The sequence below is a fragment of the Camarhynchus parvulus genome, chromosome 1 (genome assembly GCF_901933205.1).
Source record: "Camarhynchus parvulus chromosome 1, STF_HiC, whole genome shotgun sequence".
NCBI lineage: Eukaryota > Metazoa > Chordata > Aves > Passeriformes > Thraupidae > Camarhynchus > Camarhynchus parvulus.
This window is the reverse complement of record NC_044571.1, coordinates 65,377,960-65,397,678: the sequence shown is the minus strand read 5'-3', so window position 1 is coordinate 65,397,678 and position 19,719 is coordinate 65,377,960. Positions and strand designations below refer to the sequence as shown.

Sequence of the window (19,719 nt, the reverse complement as noted above, 5' to 3'; positions counted from 1 at the left end):
AACAAATTCCCTTTCAGCATTTTTATTTCAATGGGAAACTGGATGTCATCAGCTTCACTTAAGTTATAAATCACAAGTGATTTTAGCAGTCCCATCCCCACATTTTTTTCTTTTCAGTCCCATCACTAAGCTTTAAGTCATGCTTCTGAACGGAGAAATAAAAAAACTAAAAATTGGGTAGATATTTTCAGGCATCCAACAGATATTGGTAGTTAGAACTGATTGAAAATTATAGGAAAATTAACCAATTTTTTTCTTCAAAGTATAAGAAACACATCTACTTTAAAATACCTGTTTTAATTAGAAAAAAGGAAATTTCTTAATTGAAAAAATAAATGGTTCAAAAAATATTATTTAAGGTATTTTTAAATACGCATAGAAAAAAGAGAAAACTCATTTGGGAAGAAAAAATGTGGATAATCTTTTTGTACAAAGTATTTCAGTCAGTTCTAATTGCAATATTTGTATCTTTGCTTTTCCGGCAAAGTGCTTAGCATCCTGGAGTTGCTGGGTATAAAATGCATCCCGTTAAAGAAATATATTCAAAATATATTCTGAATATGTATATGAACATATGCAGAAATATATATACCACAGGCCTCATTTACCTTCCTTTGTGATGATAGGCTGGACGTTGCTTTCAATTATGTTAATTTCTGAAAATATAGAAAATGGAATATACAGTGCATTCCATTCTTACAATTTCTTTGAGGCAACGATCAGTTAGATTTGGTCTGCTCATGAGGATATGGGTAAAATCATAGATATTAATGGGTGGAAGAGCAACACAATGAATCTTGGTTCTGGTTGTGCAATGGTTATCCACTCAGGTCACCTGCAGACAGAATCTGCTGATATGGTATTTGCCTTTTATGAAACCCATGGGTCACGGTGCCCGTGATGATGTATGGTACGTAATGGAGAGGGCTTGTACAATTACTCGCACAAAATTTCGCACAATTCTCTGACATGACTTATGCCTAAATATCACCCTTTTCATTTGGGAGTTGATCAGGCACACACAGGAAACCTTCAGAACTATAGGTAGAACATCACAGAACATTTGCCCTTGGAAGATCAAGTTGTCCACCCAGGACAGACTCAAGTATTCATTGAACACCTCTGATAGTGATTTGAATAATATTCATCCACTGGAGAAGCCCGCAGTGATAGGGGTTCCAGCCTTCCCAGTCTTTCACTCATCTGAATCTACAGCTACAGCTTTCTAGGTGTTCACACCACTCTAGCTTAATTTTTGCAGGCACTGCTTCCTGTGCTACTCTCACTGGTCATGGGAGGTAGAATCATAGAATGTCTCAAGTTGGAAGAGATGCATAGGGATCAAGTCCTTCTTCTCCAAGGAGAAGGAAGATTAAGCCATATGACCAAGGATGCCGTCCAGAAGCTCCTTGAACTCTGTCAGGCTTGGTGCTGTGACCACTTTCCTGAGGATCATGTTCCCTTGACTGACCATCCTTTGGGTAAAGAACCTTTTCCTGATGTCCCATCTGAATTTTCCCAAGGTAGCTCCATTCCATTTTCTTTTGTCCTGTCATTGGTCCCATAAAGCAGACCAGCACATCCCCTCCACTGCCCTTCTTGAGGAAGGCATGGGTTGAGATGGGGTCACTGCTCAGCAATGAGGTCACCCCTCCACCTTCTCTTATCCAAAATGAACAACTCATCAACTCCTCAAAAGTCTTGACCTCAAGACCTTTCACCATCTTCATCACCCTCCTCTGGACACTGGGCCCAAAACTGGCTCCCAAAACTGTCCCGGCACTCCAGGTGAGGCCACGCCAGCGCAGAGCAGAGTGGGACAATTCCCCTCCCTTGCCCGACTGGCAATACTGGGCCTGATGAACCCCAGGACATGGTTGGCTACTTTGGCTGCTGGGGCACTGTTGACTCATATTCAACTTGTCATCAAGATGAATTACTTCATTTTTTGTTCCAAGGGTTTTTAACTTCAGTATGTCCATTCCCAGTTTTCAAAAGTCTGATGGGACGGTTTCACTTTATACTGTGAAATATGGGTAGGACTCCATTGGAATTTAATAATTTGTCTAAATTCATCTAGCCTCACAAGGTTACAGCAGGAACTTTGTCTTCTAACAGCTTGTTTCAACACATACTCTATAACCAAAAATGAAATGCATGCCCTGAGAAAGGCTGCAAGAGAGCTAAAAGGGGTATTTTTTTACATGTACTCCGTAAAGAGAAAATATTCCGAACAACTCTCTCCCATTCAAGCCTCATATTTGCACATATGGGAAACAGGGTCAAGAGGTACACTCTGTCCCTCTGGAAATATTTATGGAAAAAAGGTATCTCAGCACACAAACAATGCTGTATCCTGGAGAGCACAGTACAATGCTACATCTTAGAGAGAGATACAACTCTGTTATGCACCAAGCACTGAACCTTGGCTAAAAGCTGAAAAACAATCTTTTCCATATGTATCTTGTCTACCCCAAGAGTTTAAACAGCCTACTTCAGGGTTACTTTCCAGTCACACATCTGGAAAGGGAAAAATACAGTAGCACAGCAGCCAGAAACATTGTACTTTGAGTCTTTCTCTTCCTTTTCTTCATTGGCATATCTTACTTTCCCAGAAATTGCTTTCTTCTTTATTGAAAAAGAGATGCGCAATTCCAAATTGGAATTGGCACCACTTAAAAAGCAATATTCAACTCATCTGGAAGTATTTAAAATGAACTTACTGTAAAATGTCAGTGGAATCTCTTTGAAGGTACTGTCACGAACAAACTATAAAAACAGAAAAGAAATTTATTTAAAATTTTAAAAAAGTAGCATTTGCCTTACAGTTTCCTAGTGAGTGTGGGTAGGATTCATTGCTTCATTGACCTAAAAGTTAGGTGATGCTATTTGTCTAGGTTCTCTCATTCATTGTTGAGGGAGAAAGCAATCTCAAGAGGATAGCTGAGATAGACAAGGATGCCTACTTTTCTTCACAGGTTATTGATACTACTGGCTTTAATGACATAAGAATTTAGTCACTCAGTATTTTTTTCAAATAAGTGATTTGTTTTCCAAGAGTGAAAAAGTGAACTAAAGAGAAGATTTGGGCCAATTCACACTTGTTGTTATCCAGATGCAAATATTCTACAATTATTTGGCATTGAAAAACATAACTGTTGAGTGCAGGGTATCATTCATTATTATATTTGGGTAACTGGGAGCTATTGAATGTATTGTCTGCTGAAGAAAGGATCAGAGAATCACTTATGACTTATAATGTGCTCAGTTTCATAGATCCTTCCAGAAAGACAGAGGGATAATTACTGAAAGAATACCTTAATTTGAATGTATTTAATCAACTTCTTCAGTATTGTGAGCAGCTGATCATTTCCAACAGGCAGTTCTGACAAAAAAAGCAGGCACATAAGAGGAAATATACAACTATGTGCATTTTACTTTGATTTACAATGGTCAGGAGATGCAGTCATTCTCAAACACTCACACAAGCTTGTACTTGATATATATTATTCCATATCAGCAGAAAAGGTAGTCCTTGGCTAGTCTTGTCTTTCATATATTTTACTTTCATAACATTTCAAAATCTTGCCAAGGTTTCAAGCAAGGTTCTTCCACAAAATGAACATTGAGGTAAATTTTCTGTTTCAAATTCCACATAGGAATTGTATCTTTAAATTGGTTACCTTTTTAAAGTTATTGCAGTTGCTAAGCATGTAAACATTTAAAAGAGTGGGTACAAATTTCACAAAATAATACTCACCTGCTGGATATAGGAGTTTGTCAATGACATGAATGACACCATTTGTTGCCATGAGATCGGATTCTCTTGATTTCAGTTCATTAACCAGAAGAGTATCATTCACCTGGTAAAGGATCAAAAAGAACCCAAGTTATCAGGGACATTAGAAAACAACCCCAAACCCCATTATAACATTTGGAGAAATGCATGCCATTCTATAATGTGGATAGACATGGAATATCATATCTCTGTTACAAGGCTGTAGCAGGGAGACATTTTCTATACTTAACTGTTTTCAAGTAGAGTTTGCCTCCTTGGATGGTTTTAAGAATATTTGTTACACCAGGCTCAAAGCCACTTCCAATAAAAACTCCTTGTGTCAAGTGGTAAAGAAGAATGTTCCTGAGAGCATTTTTGTCTCCTATGTAAAAATAAAAAAGTAAGAATAAAATTAAATGGTAGGGGATTGTTCTTTGTGGGAATGCTAAGGATTCACATAGACTTCAGCTAGAACGAAACATAATATGTATGGAAGTACCATTAACACATACAATTTGAATTTGTAAGAATGATGACAAAGGGAAAAGCCCAACTACACGACAAAAAGGTACGCAGAATATAATCACAAAGATCCTATGAGAAGTATACAAAAGAACATAAAAGGGGTCAATGGAGTAATTAGCAGTGCTGAATTTGTCTGTTTTTATAGAGGACAGAAGCAGCTTGGAGAAGTCAGGCAAGGGGAAACCACCCTGTTTTAAGGAAAATTTACATATTTCAAAGTTTGACATTCCTTTGTGGGATGAAAAGAAAAAAATCCAATATTTTCAAGACTGTCTTAAAAAAATGTATTCTCTAGCTCAAGTTAATATCCTGATAGGGCTGTCTGAGTCTATGGAGGTTGAGACTCATAGGATGGGCTGCAGAAAACTGTAACATGCCCAGGAGACAGGGTATCAAGCAGAGAAACTTTAAAACACATCTGTTTGCCATTACATGGAATATTGGCCATTAATACTAGAATTACATGCTGATAGTAGTTGTTATGAGTTCCAGCCTTGGTGAAACTGCAATGGGAATCTTGTCTGGTCATATTCTTTTCCTGATGTCTCTTTCAGTGAAAATTTTCTGGTTTTTCCTTGTGCTTTGCTCTGATCACTGACACTACTGAAATTTACTTCACTACTGAAATGCAATTAATTGTCTTCTTCTTCCTAGTAAAATTAGCACTGATATTTTGTCACTGGGCCATTCATAGGTAGCATTAAGTTCCATAAAAAGCCTAAGAATGGCCACTCCAAAGATTTTTGCAAAAACTATTAGATTACTTTTGTAACTATGCCACTATAGTTACTGGTTAAAATAATCCTTGGTTTGTATCTTTCTTATAGATAAAAAAAAAATTATGAGGGCTAAAGAAAGCTCTAAGCAACTGAGTCACAACGATAGGAAAAAAATGGTGCATAAAGCCCCTTGAAATGCAGAAGGGCAAATGAAATTGTCTTGTTAACTACAGAATCAGTTAACAAGAATTATTCCAATATGGCATTGGCCTTGGACAACTTCAAGTTCTGAATTGAAGGCAAAAATAATGGAAGGAAGCAACACTATGGAATAAGATATTGAGGAGTGAAATTTAAATTTAAAAGTCAGGTTGGAGTTTTTCTCCAAAAAGACATTTTCTCTATGCCCCAGAAGGAAATAATTAAGTGGATTCCTATGACCTACTCTATGCAAAAGGTAAACTGCTTCAGCAGACAGCTTTTGTGTGAGAGGTGCATTAGTCTCCTTTCCAATAAATTTTAATTTGCTCGTAATTCCAGGGTTTTTTCGACACTTACTTATCAGTATGTCCTTGTCATCGTCAGTCAAACCTTTAAAGGCCTCATTAGTTGGTACAAACAGAGTCCACTGTCCAGGCCGTGACAGAACATCATCCAAATCTGCAGCTTTCACCAGACTGAGGAAAACGCTGTTTACACCAAACAGACAAACCACAAATACATTGTGTTGAAATGTGGTATAATTGGGTCGAGGTACATCAGGTACATAGTTCTCCCATTTTTATTTCCAACAGTGTTTCAATTTGCAAACACTTTCACTGTTTCCCAGAAATAAAGATAGTGGAAGAGGAAAATGAGGAGAGGAAAAAAAAATGGAAAAGGCAGTCTTAAAAGTAGCAGACAGAGGAAAAGCTATTTGAAAAAAAAAATAACTGCAGCTGGGATCAGAGGAGAATTTGTCAAGTACAAATGCTTGCAGATCAAACAGATAAAGGGAGGATGCAAAGGATTGCTCTTGCTTTAGGAGTATTGAGATTCATGCAGAAAAGGGACAGAAATAAGTACTGGAAAGGTATGTAATCCCGCTGCACCCATATGGAATTGTATCACTCATTAATTAAAACTCCAGAGTCCATCGCATTTATAGCTCTGGATGTATCACTCAATTCCTTCTGTCCTTTTACTCCTCTCATTCTAGTGTCTTATAACCCTTTGTGCCATAAAAAAGCATTCTAGCATAGAGTGTGGAAGCCTTTTCAGCATGCAGCTGGAGAACATTTTTCTTCCCCCACATTTCTTTTCCTTTTATGTTATTTGTGTAGTTAATAAACCCTTCTCTGCCATCCCTGCTCTCAAAGACCCAACAACTCACATGTTCACAGTCCAAAACGTTTTCTCAAACCAGCTGTGCTGTATATACCTCTGCAGGAAAATCTCAGTTCTGTCAGTGTTGCTACTCACCTAAAACGCTTATCATTTCTCAGCATTTCATGCAAAGTCTTTTCTGCTGGATTGATGATCTGTCTGAAAATGTGAATAAAACCATTTCTTCCTTCTTTGCTTCCTCTGACCATGCATGAATTTTCAATACATACAGCCTTATTGAAAGAGAGAGAAATGTAGATGTTTACACAATGTTAAAAATAACAACCATATTTCCTACAGTCAAATTGTGTGCTCTTCCCAGGAAATTTGGCATTGCTTGAGTAAGCAGAAATAGCAAAATCTAAAATAAAACAGAATGGTGCAAATATTTGAACACTTGATTTGTGTGTGTGTGTGTTTTTCCCTTGAGAATGTTCTTAATTAGTTTTAAAAACGAGCTTTAAAAATTTGTAACTAACTAAGCACCCACTTGGAAATTCTGTTGCATTTTCCCAGAGTTCTCCATGCAAAAAAAGCTCAGATTGAGAAAGATCAGATTTTAAATTTTTGCTATCTTAAAAGTTGAAGAATTTTTTGCTAGAAAGTCATAATGGTAAATGTTGGGGGTTTCATTCAGCTTTGCCTTTCATTAACTTCCATTTCATAGTTGGATGCATATTTTTAGAAAGACTCATTCACTTACTGTGCGATACACAAACACTCTAAGTAGTTTTCCTCCAATTGTTTCCAGTTCTTGTCCGTTGTACAGTTCATTGAGCCCAACTTTCACTTTTATAATGTGATTCTGCAGGATTGTCTTAAGAAGACGTTGATCCAGCCCTAAGGTGTCATCTACAAAGCAAATTAGATATTAATGTATACTAATTTATATATGGAATTTTTATTCAAGTATAGTTAAAAGAATCTGGAAATACTGAATCTTTCTTGGAAATGCTTGAGTTAAAACATGGACGAGTCTGTGTATGCAGAAGACAAATTGTTTTGATCATTCCTCAAATTCAGTCAAGAACTTTTGACACAGCCATGATTAATTACTAAAACTAATGTCTGATGATTTATAGGTGGGCCTGATCCATCTTCTGAATTACTACTACATTTTGTATTAGAACTAGTCCTTTCCACATGTGCACCTAAAATCTATCCAAATTTGCTTCCTTAGTAATAAGACTACACTCTAATTCTTTGAGAAAAGGCAAGATATTCAGGTGGTCACCTCCGCAAATATACAAACACCTCTTTTATGGCATATTTATATCTGTTTCTCTCTGCTTTGATGTACTAAGAAATAATAACTTTCTTGTATTTCCTGGGTTTAACTGGGATAGAGTCAAATTTCCTCCTAGCAGGTCCTACAGTGCTGTGTCTTGGCTTTAGTATGACCATAATGTTGATAACATTCTGGTATTTTGGTTGTTGTTGAGCAGTGCTCACCTTAAGCCAAGGACATCTCAGTGCCTTGTGCTCTGTGAGTGGCCAGTGCATGAGAGGCTGGAAGGATCATGTCCAGGACAGGTGAATCAAATTTGCCAGAGGGATATTCCATACCTCAGAATGTTGTGCTCAGTATATAAACTGGGGGAATCTGGCTGGAAGGTGTCAGTCAATGGCTGCACATAACTCAGGGTAATTGTATCATGCATCACCTTTTTCTCTTAGGCTTTAATAATACTTTAAAAATTATTATTATTATTATTATTATTATTATTATTTTAGTATTAGTGTTATTAATATTATTATTTTACTTTGTTAAAGTTATCAAATTGTTCTTATTTAAGCCTATGAGGTTTTATTACATTTTTTTCCCCTGTTTCTCCTCCCCATCCCAGAGTGGGGGAAAGAGGGGAGTGATCAAGTGGATGTGTGGTACTTAGCTGTTGGCTGGAATGAAACTACTGCATAAATTTTCTGAGAATAAATAAGTTTTGAATCTAGTGGAAGTAATATAAGACTAAGGAAACTGGCAGTTTATTGATACCTTTCCATTCCTAAAATCTTTCTGTGTATATTTTGTATCCTATTTTAGTGCTACTATTTCCATTAGCAAACGATATGGGTGAAAACAAACTCTGCAGCCTGGTGTAAAGGCTTGTTTTGTATTTCTACAAGGTATGTAATTTGAAAGGATGCAGTCATTCTATTTATCTATGATGCTTTTGCAGTGAGACTTAGAACAAGTACTGGGGGTTATTTGGAGAACTGTCAGGGTAGCATACATACTTGCTTATTTTGACAATCTTTTAGGGCTACTAACCTGAGAAAGCACCATTCAGAGGTGCCAGGAGAGTGTATTGGCCTTCTGGCCTTAGAGAAGATGCCAGCCCTAGCTGTGCCACCAGGTCCGTAAATGTAGTCTGCTGAGCACCCCCAAGCTCAATGACTTGTTTGGCTGCAAATAAAGAATTAAGAAAAGGTATTTTAACACACAATATCTTCCTATTTCTGATTTGGATTCTCCATGCTTATCCAGAACTATATATCTGAGGGAATCTGGGTAAGGTTATTGAAAATATCTTCAGCGCAACAAGTTTTCCATACACATCACTGACCAGAGTCAGGAATTAGCACTTGATCAATGAGGTGGATAACGCCATTGCTTCTCACAATATCTTTGCGTTTCACCATTTTCACTCCATTCACAGTCAGACTTTCACCATCACAACCAACTTCAACAGTGTTTCCTTCCAACGTTTCATAGACAGCTCCACCTGTGATGGCTTCAGAGCACTGGAGAGTATTTAATATATGGAACTTCACAAGAGCTGCAGAGAAAAGAGCAGGAATTTAATAGATGTAGATGTTTGGATGCATATACATATACGTATAATTTACATATACTATTTTTAATTAATTTCACTCACAGATACTTTATTTAAATTTGATGATACTGTAGGCCTCTAAATCACATTTTTGATCTAAACTATTTGGCATCCCTTATATTATTAAAAATATATTGGTTATGCTACAATCTGCTGGTCACTGCACATGATATGCTCCAAAAGCACAAAACCCCGTAGGCTATGCAAAGGCATGAGAGAATTTCATATTCAGATAGCCCTGAAATTCTAGGGACAGGAATGTCTATCAGACCTATGCAGCTGAACTATTGGAAAGTCAATGTGCCTATATATTTTCACATTGAATATATTATATTTAGACTGTTATGGAAATTAAGTTTTCAATGACTTTCTATCCTTAGGCAAGTGGAAAAATTAGAGACAGAAGAAATAACTCCTCCTACACTCATGAAAGTAGCGGTGCTTGATTCCAGAGCTATAAGAATAATGTATTTTCTGCCTCCTGATCAACTCATACATATTTCTCATTTGCAAAAAAGTTTAAATACCTTCAGAGGCCACCTTGTCACCCATGATTCTTTCTAAAACTCCCCTTGGAAGTTTCTCAAAAGCTTCATTAGTAGGAGCAAAGATTGTGTAATGACCAGGTCTTCCAAGAATATCCATGACACCTGATGTAATGGCAGGAGCCTAAAATATAATTTTTTCTTTTAATGCTGATTATTTGAAATATTACCAAAATACATTATCTGTCTAATTTTACCTCATGCCTGCAGATACTTGGATGCTAGACTGAGATCAGTGTTTTAAAAAGATAGATAATGAATGTTACAGAAAGATGAAAAAAATAATCGACAGAGGAATTTGTTTAAACTGAAAACCAGAAAGTATTGGTTTTTAGATCAAGTTTTTTTAAAGATATTAAATATTGTGGTTGCCTGTAACTGTCACGAACTGGATTTGAGGGATTCAGAGGATCTTCTCCACCTTTATGCCTCTCCATTTAAAATACCTTTTTGTATTTATTAAGGAGATGGAAGATGGAAAAGGACAACAATTATCTGCAAACCAATGGCATATTTTTTAAAATATGCAGCATGAAATCCCATTACACTGTGCAAACACATTTTTCAGAAGATGGAAAAATTAGAAACTTGGACAATTTTTAATCATGCTTCCTCTATGCAAGAAAAATCATTCTTATGTGCATCTACTGACTCTATGAGTTGGGTTCTGAAATTTATTTGGTGTCTTTACCATTTTTTATTATCCATTTTGAAATTGTTCTTATTTATCTAGCACCAGACTCTGTAACTTCATGCTCACATTTCATTTTCTCAGTGCTTGAAGAGAAGACACTTTTTAGGTACAAGGACATATTTTGTCCTATTGTTGTTGCCTTTTTAAATAGCTAGGTTTTCAATATTACCTGAAGCTCCTAATTTAATTTATTTTTTCTCTCTTACTGAGCTAACACCTCTTACTTCCAGGTATCGTAAACAAAGAAAAAAGGAATAAAAAAAACCCTCCTTAAATAAACAGAGAAGAGTTTTTATTTTTGTCCACTTACTCTAAATGATGAAAGCTCATCTTCGAATTCAATGAAATCTTGAATGGTATTTGCAACAGAAGTCAGGACACGATCAATGACATGAACAACACCATTGGTAGCAATTTGGTTGCCATGGATGATCCTGGCACAGTTAACAGTGACAACCTATATTTGAAGAATCAAGTAGTAGAAGATTGAACACTAATTTGATCACAATCTTGGAACCTGACTCTCACAGACTGGCAATGTAGGTACTGTAAATTGTGTATTCCCTGTTGTAATTCCAATTGGTTTTTTTCAAAATTTGAAGTAAAGCCTTGTAAGATTTGAAAGTTTGACTAAGCTTCTGGAAAGATAGCAGCAGATTTATTCAGGTTACATTGACTTCATATTCATGTTTAATTTCTTACTGCAATTATTCTGATTTCTTATCTGGCTAATATGTTGATTGTACTGGTTCTTTTTAGCAATAAAACCTGTAGACAAACAAACATTTTGATGCATTTAAGATGACAAAGATGAGTGACTTAACTGGGAGTTTTCTAGCATTTATAATTTTTTTTTGCCTAGGCAAATAATGGATGTGTGTTTCCTACAACATTCAATGCTCCTACCATGGACTCAAATTCAAATAACAGATCTGCTTTAATATTATTTAGCAAAACTATAAAAATTAATAGTAGATTTTGCTGTCAAATTTATTATGATCATGTATTTTGACCAACAAAGCCTTTGTCTATTATGAAGAAAGTTCATTTTCATTTGCACTTTGATTTCAAAACATCACAATCTTTACTCATCCTTTCTTAGTGATTAGTCTACAGAGCAGTCAAAAATTCTACGAGAGAATATTTATTTTTCTTAGTGGCAACTGACTTGGTGGATAGTAAACTTTTGATAATATATTTTCTTAGTTATATAAGGAAATAAAGGCATCAAATAAATAAATGTATTAGGGGGAAAAAAAGAGAATAGACTTACCCCATTGGGATAATGGTTAATAAACAATTTCTGGCCATTATACATAGACACCAGGGTCATGCCATTCTTAAGATCTTTTGTCAACATGCGCTTGTTTAACATGTGGTGGTGGAGAGAATTATACAGTTCAATATTTACATTGTCAACCAAATTCCTGTGGGTTTCCTGAAGAAGAAAAGGAATTTAATTAATTACAAGCCTCGAAACCTCCTGCCACTCAGAAAGATGTATGTATTGTTTTACCTTAGTATATGCTTTCAACATATACTCAGCATCTGTTAGGGAAGACAACTTTGATGCCTATAAATCTGGCTCTACTTAAATGATCTTTAAGTCTGATTTGCTCACAAATGGAAGATGAGTCTTCATCACAGTCAGATCATTGGAGGATCTTTAATTAAATGTTTATTCAACTAAAATCATTATTAAAAAATGGACATCTGAATTTCTGACAGTGTACAGTCATACATCATGCAGCTGCTGGAATTCCTAGGAGTTTCCCTGAAACTATGTTAAATAAATTAACAATACTAATATGTGTCATGCAAGTGCTTAAGTAAGAAGCAACTACAGTTACTTAGTATTCCTGAAAGTAAACCCAGCTTCTCTAGCTTCAGAAATCTACATTAAACATGCAGATTATTTCATTATTACCTGTATTATGTCCCTCTATGTCTAAAACTTGACATTGTTTCCAATCTAATTTATCCCACACTAGCTGCTTCAGCTAAAATGTTTAACTCACGCACATGGACACAGACACACACACTTACTGAATCTAACTGGTCCCAGGCTTCATTGCTTGGTGCAAAGAAAGTGAATGATCCTCGTCCCTCAATCTCCTCTCTCAGCTTTGACATGTCAGAGTAGCGCTGTGTGGTGGTAGCTCCCACAATACCAAGCGTACCATATACATGATCAATTGGAGCAACTAAAATAAACACAAGGAAAGAACACTGTAAACTCTTCAATTTATCACAATCAAATTTTCTTTCTGTCTTTTGGATGTGTAATAGTTCTGAAACTGTTTAAGTCAGAGTTAAACAATATGTTTAGGGTTAAAATTTTCATTGTCAAAATACTCAAAAATCATCTAAGCACATCTGCTTGCTGCTGCTTTTTGTGATTTTCTTAATGAAAAATTAGATCAAACAATACTGAATATTGTAAAGTTTCCTTTAGAAGATCTGTTGTATTTTGTATCAACCCAACATGAAGGACAGAGGCTATCCCACAAAAATTTCAGTGGAGTGGGTCTCATTAAGTCACAATGGACCAGAATTCTTTTTGTGAGGCCTCTTACTCTTCTTCCAGGGTCTGGTTTATGCATATACTGATTTATGCAGAGAGTAAGAATGGCCATAGTCTCACAGTTAAAACATGGCTACATGAGAACAGCATTCATCTCTCCTAATTTTAGGCATCTAGAAGTGAGATATTTGCATAGAATCTAATAGTTTTTCACTCTTTTTATGGTTATTGAGAAGAACAGGCAATTCTAATGTGTGACTGATCTATCTCATCCTAATGACAGCATCTGAAGGGAGATCAATTTATCTGAACAAACTGAACTCTGCATTATTGAACACAGAAGGATTATCTCAGTTGCAGGGATCAAAAACTATGAAATGTATTCCTTCCCATACTACTCTTTTCTGCTACAATTAGTTTTATCTTTACAAAGCAGAATAGCATAAATAGGAGAGATGAAGAATTTCTGTCTTCATTTTCACTCTTTCTTTGATAAAGGCTATAAGACTCTTTAGGTAAATTAGATTCAAGTTTTTCAGAAAAAGGAAAATACAAAATTTAGATATGCTCCACCCTGGGTCCTGGCTTTCTGACCACACCGGTACGCTCCAGACTAGTCTTGGATTTGATGGAAATAGGAATTAAAGCTCTTCTTTGGCAGCTTTGGGAACTGAAGACACTATGATTTCTCACCAATCCAGAATCTGGAAGGACCTGGGAAATTCAACCTAAACTTTATGATCAAATTCAGTGCTAGCTAATTTTTAATTGTGCTTACTGCATGCAAATGAAGCTGTGCATTCTTAGGCAGTACTTCTTAAAAAGAGGCAATCATTTCTCATGCTGATCACCTTTGAAACTCTGCTGTAATTTTAATTCTTTCCATATGCCAACTTATCTATAAGAAAATAAGCTTGTACCTGCAGGACATCCTCTTGTACCATCCATCTTCATATAACCAGGACAGCACTCATATAAGACAGTTCTGTGGATTCAGATAAAAGCACCATTAAATAATATGTAGGAGAAATAAACTAATTTTTGCTAAGTCTAATTTTATTTCTATTATCAATTTTTCATTGCTAGCACATACTCTCCAGCATTTCAGCCTTTTTTTGTCATTCAACCCTTTTTGTATTGATTACAAATTGGTCATATTTTACTGAATGTAAAGTTTTTGAATTTAAAGAATGACTGACATCATTAAAATAAAATCCTGGTCAAAGGGTTGTGAAGGAAAAAGACAAATTTAAATTAACAGAATAGAAATTAAAGTGACAGAACTACATGAGGTTACATACATACTGGTTATAGGAATTGACAAGTGTTTCAGAGAAGGTCCTGTGCATTGTATGGAGATAAAAAGTGGGATAAGAGAGCCTCTGTTTTCCAAGGAAGAATTTGAAGAAGCTCAGGAATGAGGGAGAGAACTAATTAAGAACAGACATAAAACTGGTTACAGGCAAGGAAGTCACTAAAAACTGGATGGATGGACTCAAGGGAAAGTTCAAGGTAAATGTAGTAAGGATGAAAACCAGAATACAAGAAACCAAATCCAGGGTTTAAAAAGTTTGTCATCAGAGCACACAGAGACTTAAGCATTGCCAAGGGCCAGGAAATGTTATATAAAAACACTCTAATTCTCAAATACACATAAGCTACACATAACAGCAAAACAGGGCTGAATGATGATTCTATAATATAATGTTCATTTTAACATTGTGTTTCTTATAAGACATAATGCCTTCTTAATTTTAAACAGAAATAAGATTTCTACCATTGACCTGTTTGAAAAATCCTCCTCTTTTACGGAAAATGCAAATTCACTAAAGTTATTACTGAAGTAATTTTGGCTCCTTGGAAGAAATTTAATACATTAAACTTCAGATATTATTTTTCAAATTATCTTACACTGTACAGTATATGGTACACCATAATGACATTACTGTTTTACACAATGTATTTATTTTTATAGATGTGGCTGATGTTGGCAATTCAAAAGTTCTGAACACGCATTCCTTGAAGCTTTTTACTGGGCCTTTAACCACTACAGTTCATTTTTAATTTGTAGAATCTTTGGTGGCAGCTGAGTACATTTTTCTCATGTTTCATAATTTAAAGCTGACAAAAAGTTAATCACAACCACATTAAAATGAACAGCTTATTCAAATGAAAAGTTGGCCTTAATATCTTCAACATCCAAACTACTTAAAGAGATTTTAAAATAAAGTAGACTGGAAGAAAAATAATAATAAACAGCATGACTGGAAAAGTGAGGATTATCATTCCATAAAAGAGAGCAATCTGATAGAGGTGGTGAAAATGATTTCTTTTTTAAACACAGTCTTTTATTTCTCTGTGCTATGAAAATATTTTTTATCCATTCCTTCACAGGCATATATGTACATGACATATTCACCCTTCTGCCATGCGCATATTTTCAACTGAGAAGCCATATATTGAAAGTATTTTTATAGTTCTTTTAGTACATCTCTTCCTTTAAAGCAATTCATTAAAGGCTGTGTCTTAGGAATGCATGGATAGCATGGGCTATTGATTTTTAATCTAATGATAAACCTTTTACTCTTAGTCCTTCTTGCATCCTTGCCAGAAGCTAATAATAAAAACATAATAATCTGATTATCTGTTAAAAAAAAAGTGTAGCAAAATAGGAATTAAAATGTTCTCCTAGCTGTGTGAACTGCTTTGTCATGAGAAAATATTTTTTCCTCCCTTGGAATAGAAAATATTTCCCCCTCATCCCATGGGATGCCATGAAAGATTGCAGTTTAATTAGAAAGAGGCAGCTGAGTTATAAGCATAGATTAAGATATGGCAAGATATTCCTCATACTACATCCAACAATGATACAATTAATAAAAGACAGAAAATTGGCTGAAGAATATAGGTAAGAAGAAAATGCTTCTTCAGCCAAGCATTACAAGATCAGTGACTTTTTTACCACGTATCTTGTTATGCACAGCCCAGGCTCCTTTTCAGTTAGCAAGTTCCTACTTACATTATTCATATTCCCTTACAGTTTTCTGCAGTTAGAAGGTTCTTATGTAGGAAAGATAGGATGGGAGAAAAGAGGTTTGTATGGAGCATCGTCCCACAATAAAGTCAGAGTCAGATAAAATTTGGTGCAAGATGCAGTTCGCCAGTACAACCTGTGTGTAGGCAGAGCACACAGGGGAAATGCCACCTCAGACCAGACCAGAAATTATCCTCATATGTATCCCTACTAGTTCAGTATAAGCCTGTGGCCAAAAGAAGAAAGAAATCAATTATTCAGCTAAGAAACCAATGATGCATTCTTGAGGTTTTGGTGGGGTTCATTTCTTTGTCTTTGTTGGTTTTAATTTTTTTTGTTGTTGTTGTTTTTAGTTTTGTTTTGTTTGTTTTTTGATTTTTTTGTGTTTTTTTTTTTTAAGTACAATATTGTCCTGACCTCATCCAAAGGAGTATATTCCAAAGGAAAAAGACAGAACAGCACTACCTTAATCCTTGTTATTCTTGGCTAATAGAGCCAGTTTTCCGTTTATTCAAATCAGGTCTGTGACTCATCTGTTTCTACTTCTTGCTGGCATGGAGATAAAATACTGCTGAGAAACATTTTGTGGAAATGATTTGTTCCAACAGTGGAAAGATTTTGTTCCAACAAATGCTGATTTAGGAAATTTGTATGTTACACTTCCATTGTAAATGGGAATTGCACATAATAAAAACTTTCAACATTTTCTAGACATAAGTTAGGGAGGACTTTTTAACATGGAGATATTGACATGAGATGAGCTGTTGTCCTTTGGATTAGCATTCTTATTGCAGAAGTCTCTTAGTCTTGTTTGCGTTTCTGGGTTTAGCATGCAGAGTATAAAACTCATTAATGGCTAAGACTAGGTTACAACAGATGCTTTATTATAACCACAAAAACCCCTTAAACAATCCTCAGGGGTTCTATGACTCAAGTTATTCTCACACAGATTCTTTTCCTCATCTAGCCCTGCTCTATGAGTGCTTGTACAATGGTAGGGGGTTTAAAATGGAAGGGGAAGAGCAGGTGATAATTTTGTGTACACTGTCATGACCAAACCCACCCAGCTCCACCGCACAATGTCTTCCTCTGGTTGGCTGTATTAAACTTCTTGCAGCCTTGCACAGGATTTGCGAAATATTTTACAACTAACATGCCTTCAAATTCTGGTCATGAGGAGAACAAAGTCTCCAGGTGACTTCAGTTCAATGAGTCTAAACTGCCTATTGCATCAAACTACTTTTCCTAACACATGAAGTTATCCATCACTGCTTCTGAAGCTTTGAAAAGTAATGAATTCCCTCAGATTCATTCTGAGAGCAGACTTTCTTTCATGGGAAGACATGACATCTATCTAGGAATAAAACCACAGAAGTAGGTTGCTTTCCAAAACTGCCTGTGAGAATATTCAAGATCCTCTCTAAGCATTTTCAGGAAATACCTTTCTTCCCAATGTGTCTGCCGTAGAATAAAATTTAGTGCCAAAGTTGTCAGTAGTATGGCAGACTTTACTGACAAGGTGAGGTATTTTGGATGACTTGCAGTGTGCCCAGAGAAGGATAGGGAAGTCAGTATTGCAATGCCATTTGGAGGAGAAGGAAAGATTCTAACATAAACTATAAACAGTTTGTCTGTGAGAAAAGGAGTTTTCTAATAGTACATTTTATTATCTCAGTCAATGGGAGAATAGTTTGGAAGCAGAGCATACTTACGCTTTCTTTCCACAGATGGATTGCTGGTACCAGTTTCTGCAAGTGCTGAAGTACTTCTTTTTTGTTCCCATAATTTGCTGAAGAGCACAGACATTTGGGCTATGGAGGCAGTGAGAAACATTTTAAAAAGAAGTTTTCATACATGAAAAATTTTACACAAAATAGTAGCAAACAGTTTTCTTGTAAGTAAGAAATTAGCATCTGGCTTCACTTCCCAGGACAGATGTGTTTTGAAGTAGCCACAGTGCAAGTTCTTGGGACTGCCCAGCTGGATTCCTTGGCAAGTTTCCCCCCACTGCAGCGGCAGGAGCTTCCTCTTTGTTCTGGTTTGACTCTGTGTGTCTGATGGGCAGTGATCACCAGCTGTGCCCAGGCAAGTCTCGATATCCATTTCTCCCCTCCCCCTGTGAAGTGAATTACCAGCCACTGGGGACTAGTGAGCACCTTGAGGCTCTTTTCATTAAAGTTTTTGTCTTTTACACATCTGTGCAGCTGAAGGTCGTGGGGAGATGGGGAAGAAAAGTGCCTTGTTCTTTATGTAGAAGCAAGCCCTGTCTTCTGTAAATCAATCAGCTATTTTGATTACCAACCATTTTGAGTACCGCAGGCACCTAAATAAACATTCTGGGAATTACTGGGGACCAAAGGGTAAATTGGCATGTAAATAAAAGGAGTCACAGACTTCAGAGGAGGAATACACGTTCCTTAGCATGGTGGTGTGCAAAGATGAATTTCTTATGGTCAAATTCCATGGAGCAAGGGCATTTCATCCCTTATTTTTATATTTTTGCAATTAAAAAAATTAATCAGCTCAGAAATTAGAATATATACTTTACATCACTGGGAAGTCAGTGAGCTCCTTTATTTGAAAAGCTAAAGAAAATCTGAAATGTGTGTGTGTCTAGCAGGCAGTGGGAAGATGGTAAACAATTCTTATTCACAGAATGTTTTTTGCTTAAGAAGACTAGAGGAAAATATCTTTAGGCACATGTGTTTTCCTGACACCAGCTGTTAAAATTATTTCCGTGTCTCCAAGCAGCCTGGCTTGTAAGTGTTGCCTTTTGGAAGCCCTGCTAAGAAACTTGCTGCATGTGGGAACAGAAGTTTCACAAAGGATTCCCAGTATATATTCCCACATTAGAAAACATTTAAATAGAGTTAACGGTTTTCATCAGGATGGAAAAAAGAGAGCAAATACTGTGGATAGCTATCAACTCTGCAAAAGTTTGAAAACACATAAAAAATTTCTGATCTCCCATTACAATACTTAAAAACTGAAATTAATTTTGGTGATTCTGAATCACATTTTATTCATTGAGAAGTGGTGATTTTAGATTTCTTTCCATTTTATGAAGTTTAATAGTATTCTGTCTGCTTTTAAAACTCTGTGTAAATCTTTTCATTCAGAAACAATTCTTGTAAAATGAATTTTAAAAGAAAATTCTGCTTGAAGGACAGTAAAAATTCATAGTGAAAAATCACAGGTAATATGATGCTAGAAGAAAGGGGAGAATAAAGATTAACAAGCTTCCTTTTAAATTAGAAATAAAAGCCAGTTACTTACCCCTGGTCGCGTGCCCTTATTCGACTGTGAGTTAAAATCTTGTCATAGTGAGCAGAAGCAGCTGCTTGTTCAAGAGCAGACAACAAAAAAGGCAAAAAGGTGAATAAGAAAAAGATCTTCATCTTTAGTCCTCTGTTGCTTCTGGCAAGTCTAGAAGAGAGAACTGGCAAAGGGTCTGGAGAGCTGACAATTTATATACATGCTAGAAGGTGGTGGGAGGGAACCAGAGAGAGGATCAACCTGAAACTTTGTACCACCCCCCTTAGAACAGCGAGCAGCTTTTGCTGCCAGCTTCAGTAACCTAAATCAGTACCCTAATTAACCATATAAATAATTTCTTTTAATCCCCAATTGATTAATTTCTTCCTTATTACAGAAGGCATAACATTTTATTCTGCTGACACAACAACAGAGAGAGTTTG

General features: G+C 36.0%; 1 protein-coding gene across 6 annotated transcripts in view; it reads right to left on the bottom strand.

Moving 5' to 3' along the window:
- Positions 1–19,503, bottom strand: part of POSTN (periostin) — a 30,882-nt gene extending 11,379 nt beyond the window's left edge. For all 6 annotated transcript variants that reach the window (XM_030943280.1, XM_030943296.1, XM_030943306.1 and 3 more), the window contains exons 1-17: positions 19,298–19,503; positions 17,734–17,832; positions 13,908–13,972; positions 12,510–12,667; positions 11,737–11,901; positions 10,774–10,920; positions 9,752–9,893; positions 8,955–9,167; positions 8,660–8,794; positions 7,091–7,239; positions 6,484–6,620; positions 5,581–5,711; positions 4,030–4,160; positions 3,761–3,863; positions 3,318–3,385; positions 2,724–2,769; positions 609–656 (exon numbers count right to left, since the gene is read on the bottom strand). In XM_030943280.1, coding sequence (XP_030799140.1) covers positions 609–656; positions 2,724–2,769; positions 3,318–3,385; positions 3,761–3,863; positions 4,030–4,160; positions 5,581–5,711; positions 6,484–6,620; positions 7,091–7,239; positions 8,660–8,794; positions 8,955–9,167; positions 9,752–9,893; positions 10,774–10,920; positions 11,737–11,901; positions 12,510–12,667; positions 13,908–13,972; positions 17,734–17,832; positions 19,298–19,419 — 2,059 coding nt within the window. In that variant the 5' untranslated portion in view covers positions 19,420–19,503. The remainder of the gene's footprint in view (positions 1–608; positions 657–2,723; positions 2,770–3,317; positions 3,386–3,760; positions 3,864–4,029; positions 4,161–5,580; positions 5,712–6,483; positions 6,621–7,090; positions 7,240–8,659; positions 8,795–8,954; positions 9,168–9,751; positions 9,894–10,773; positions 10,921–11,736; positions 11,902–12,509; positions 12,668–13,907; positions 13,973–17,733; positions 17,833–19,297) is intronic.
- Positions 19,504–19,719: the final 216 nt, after the last annotated feature.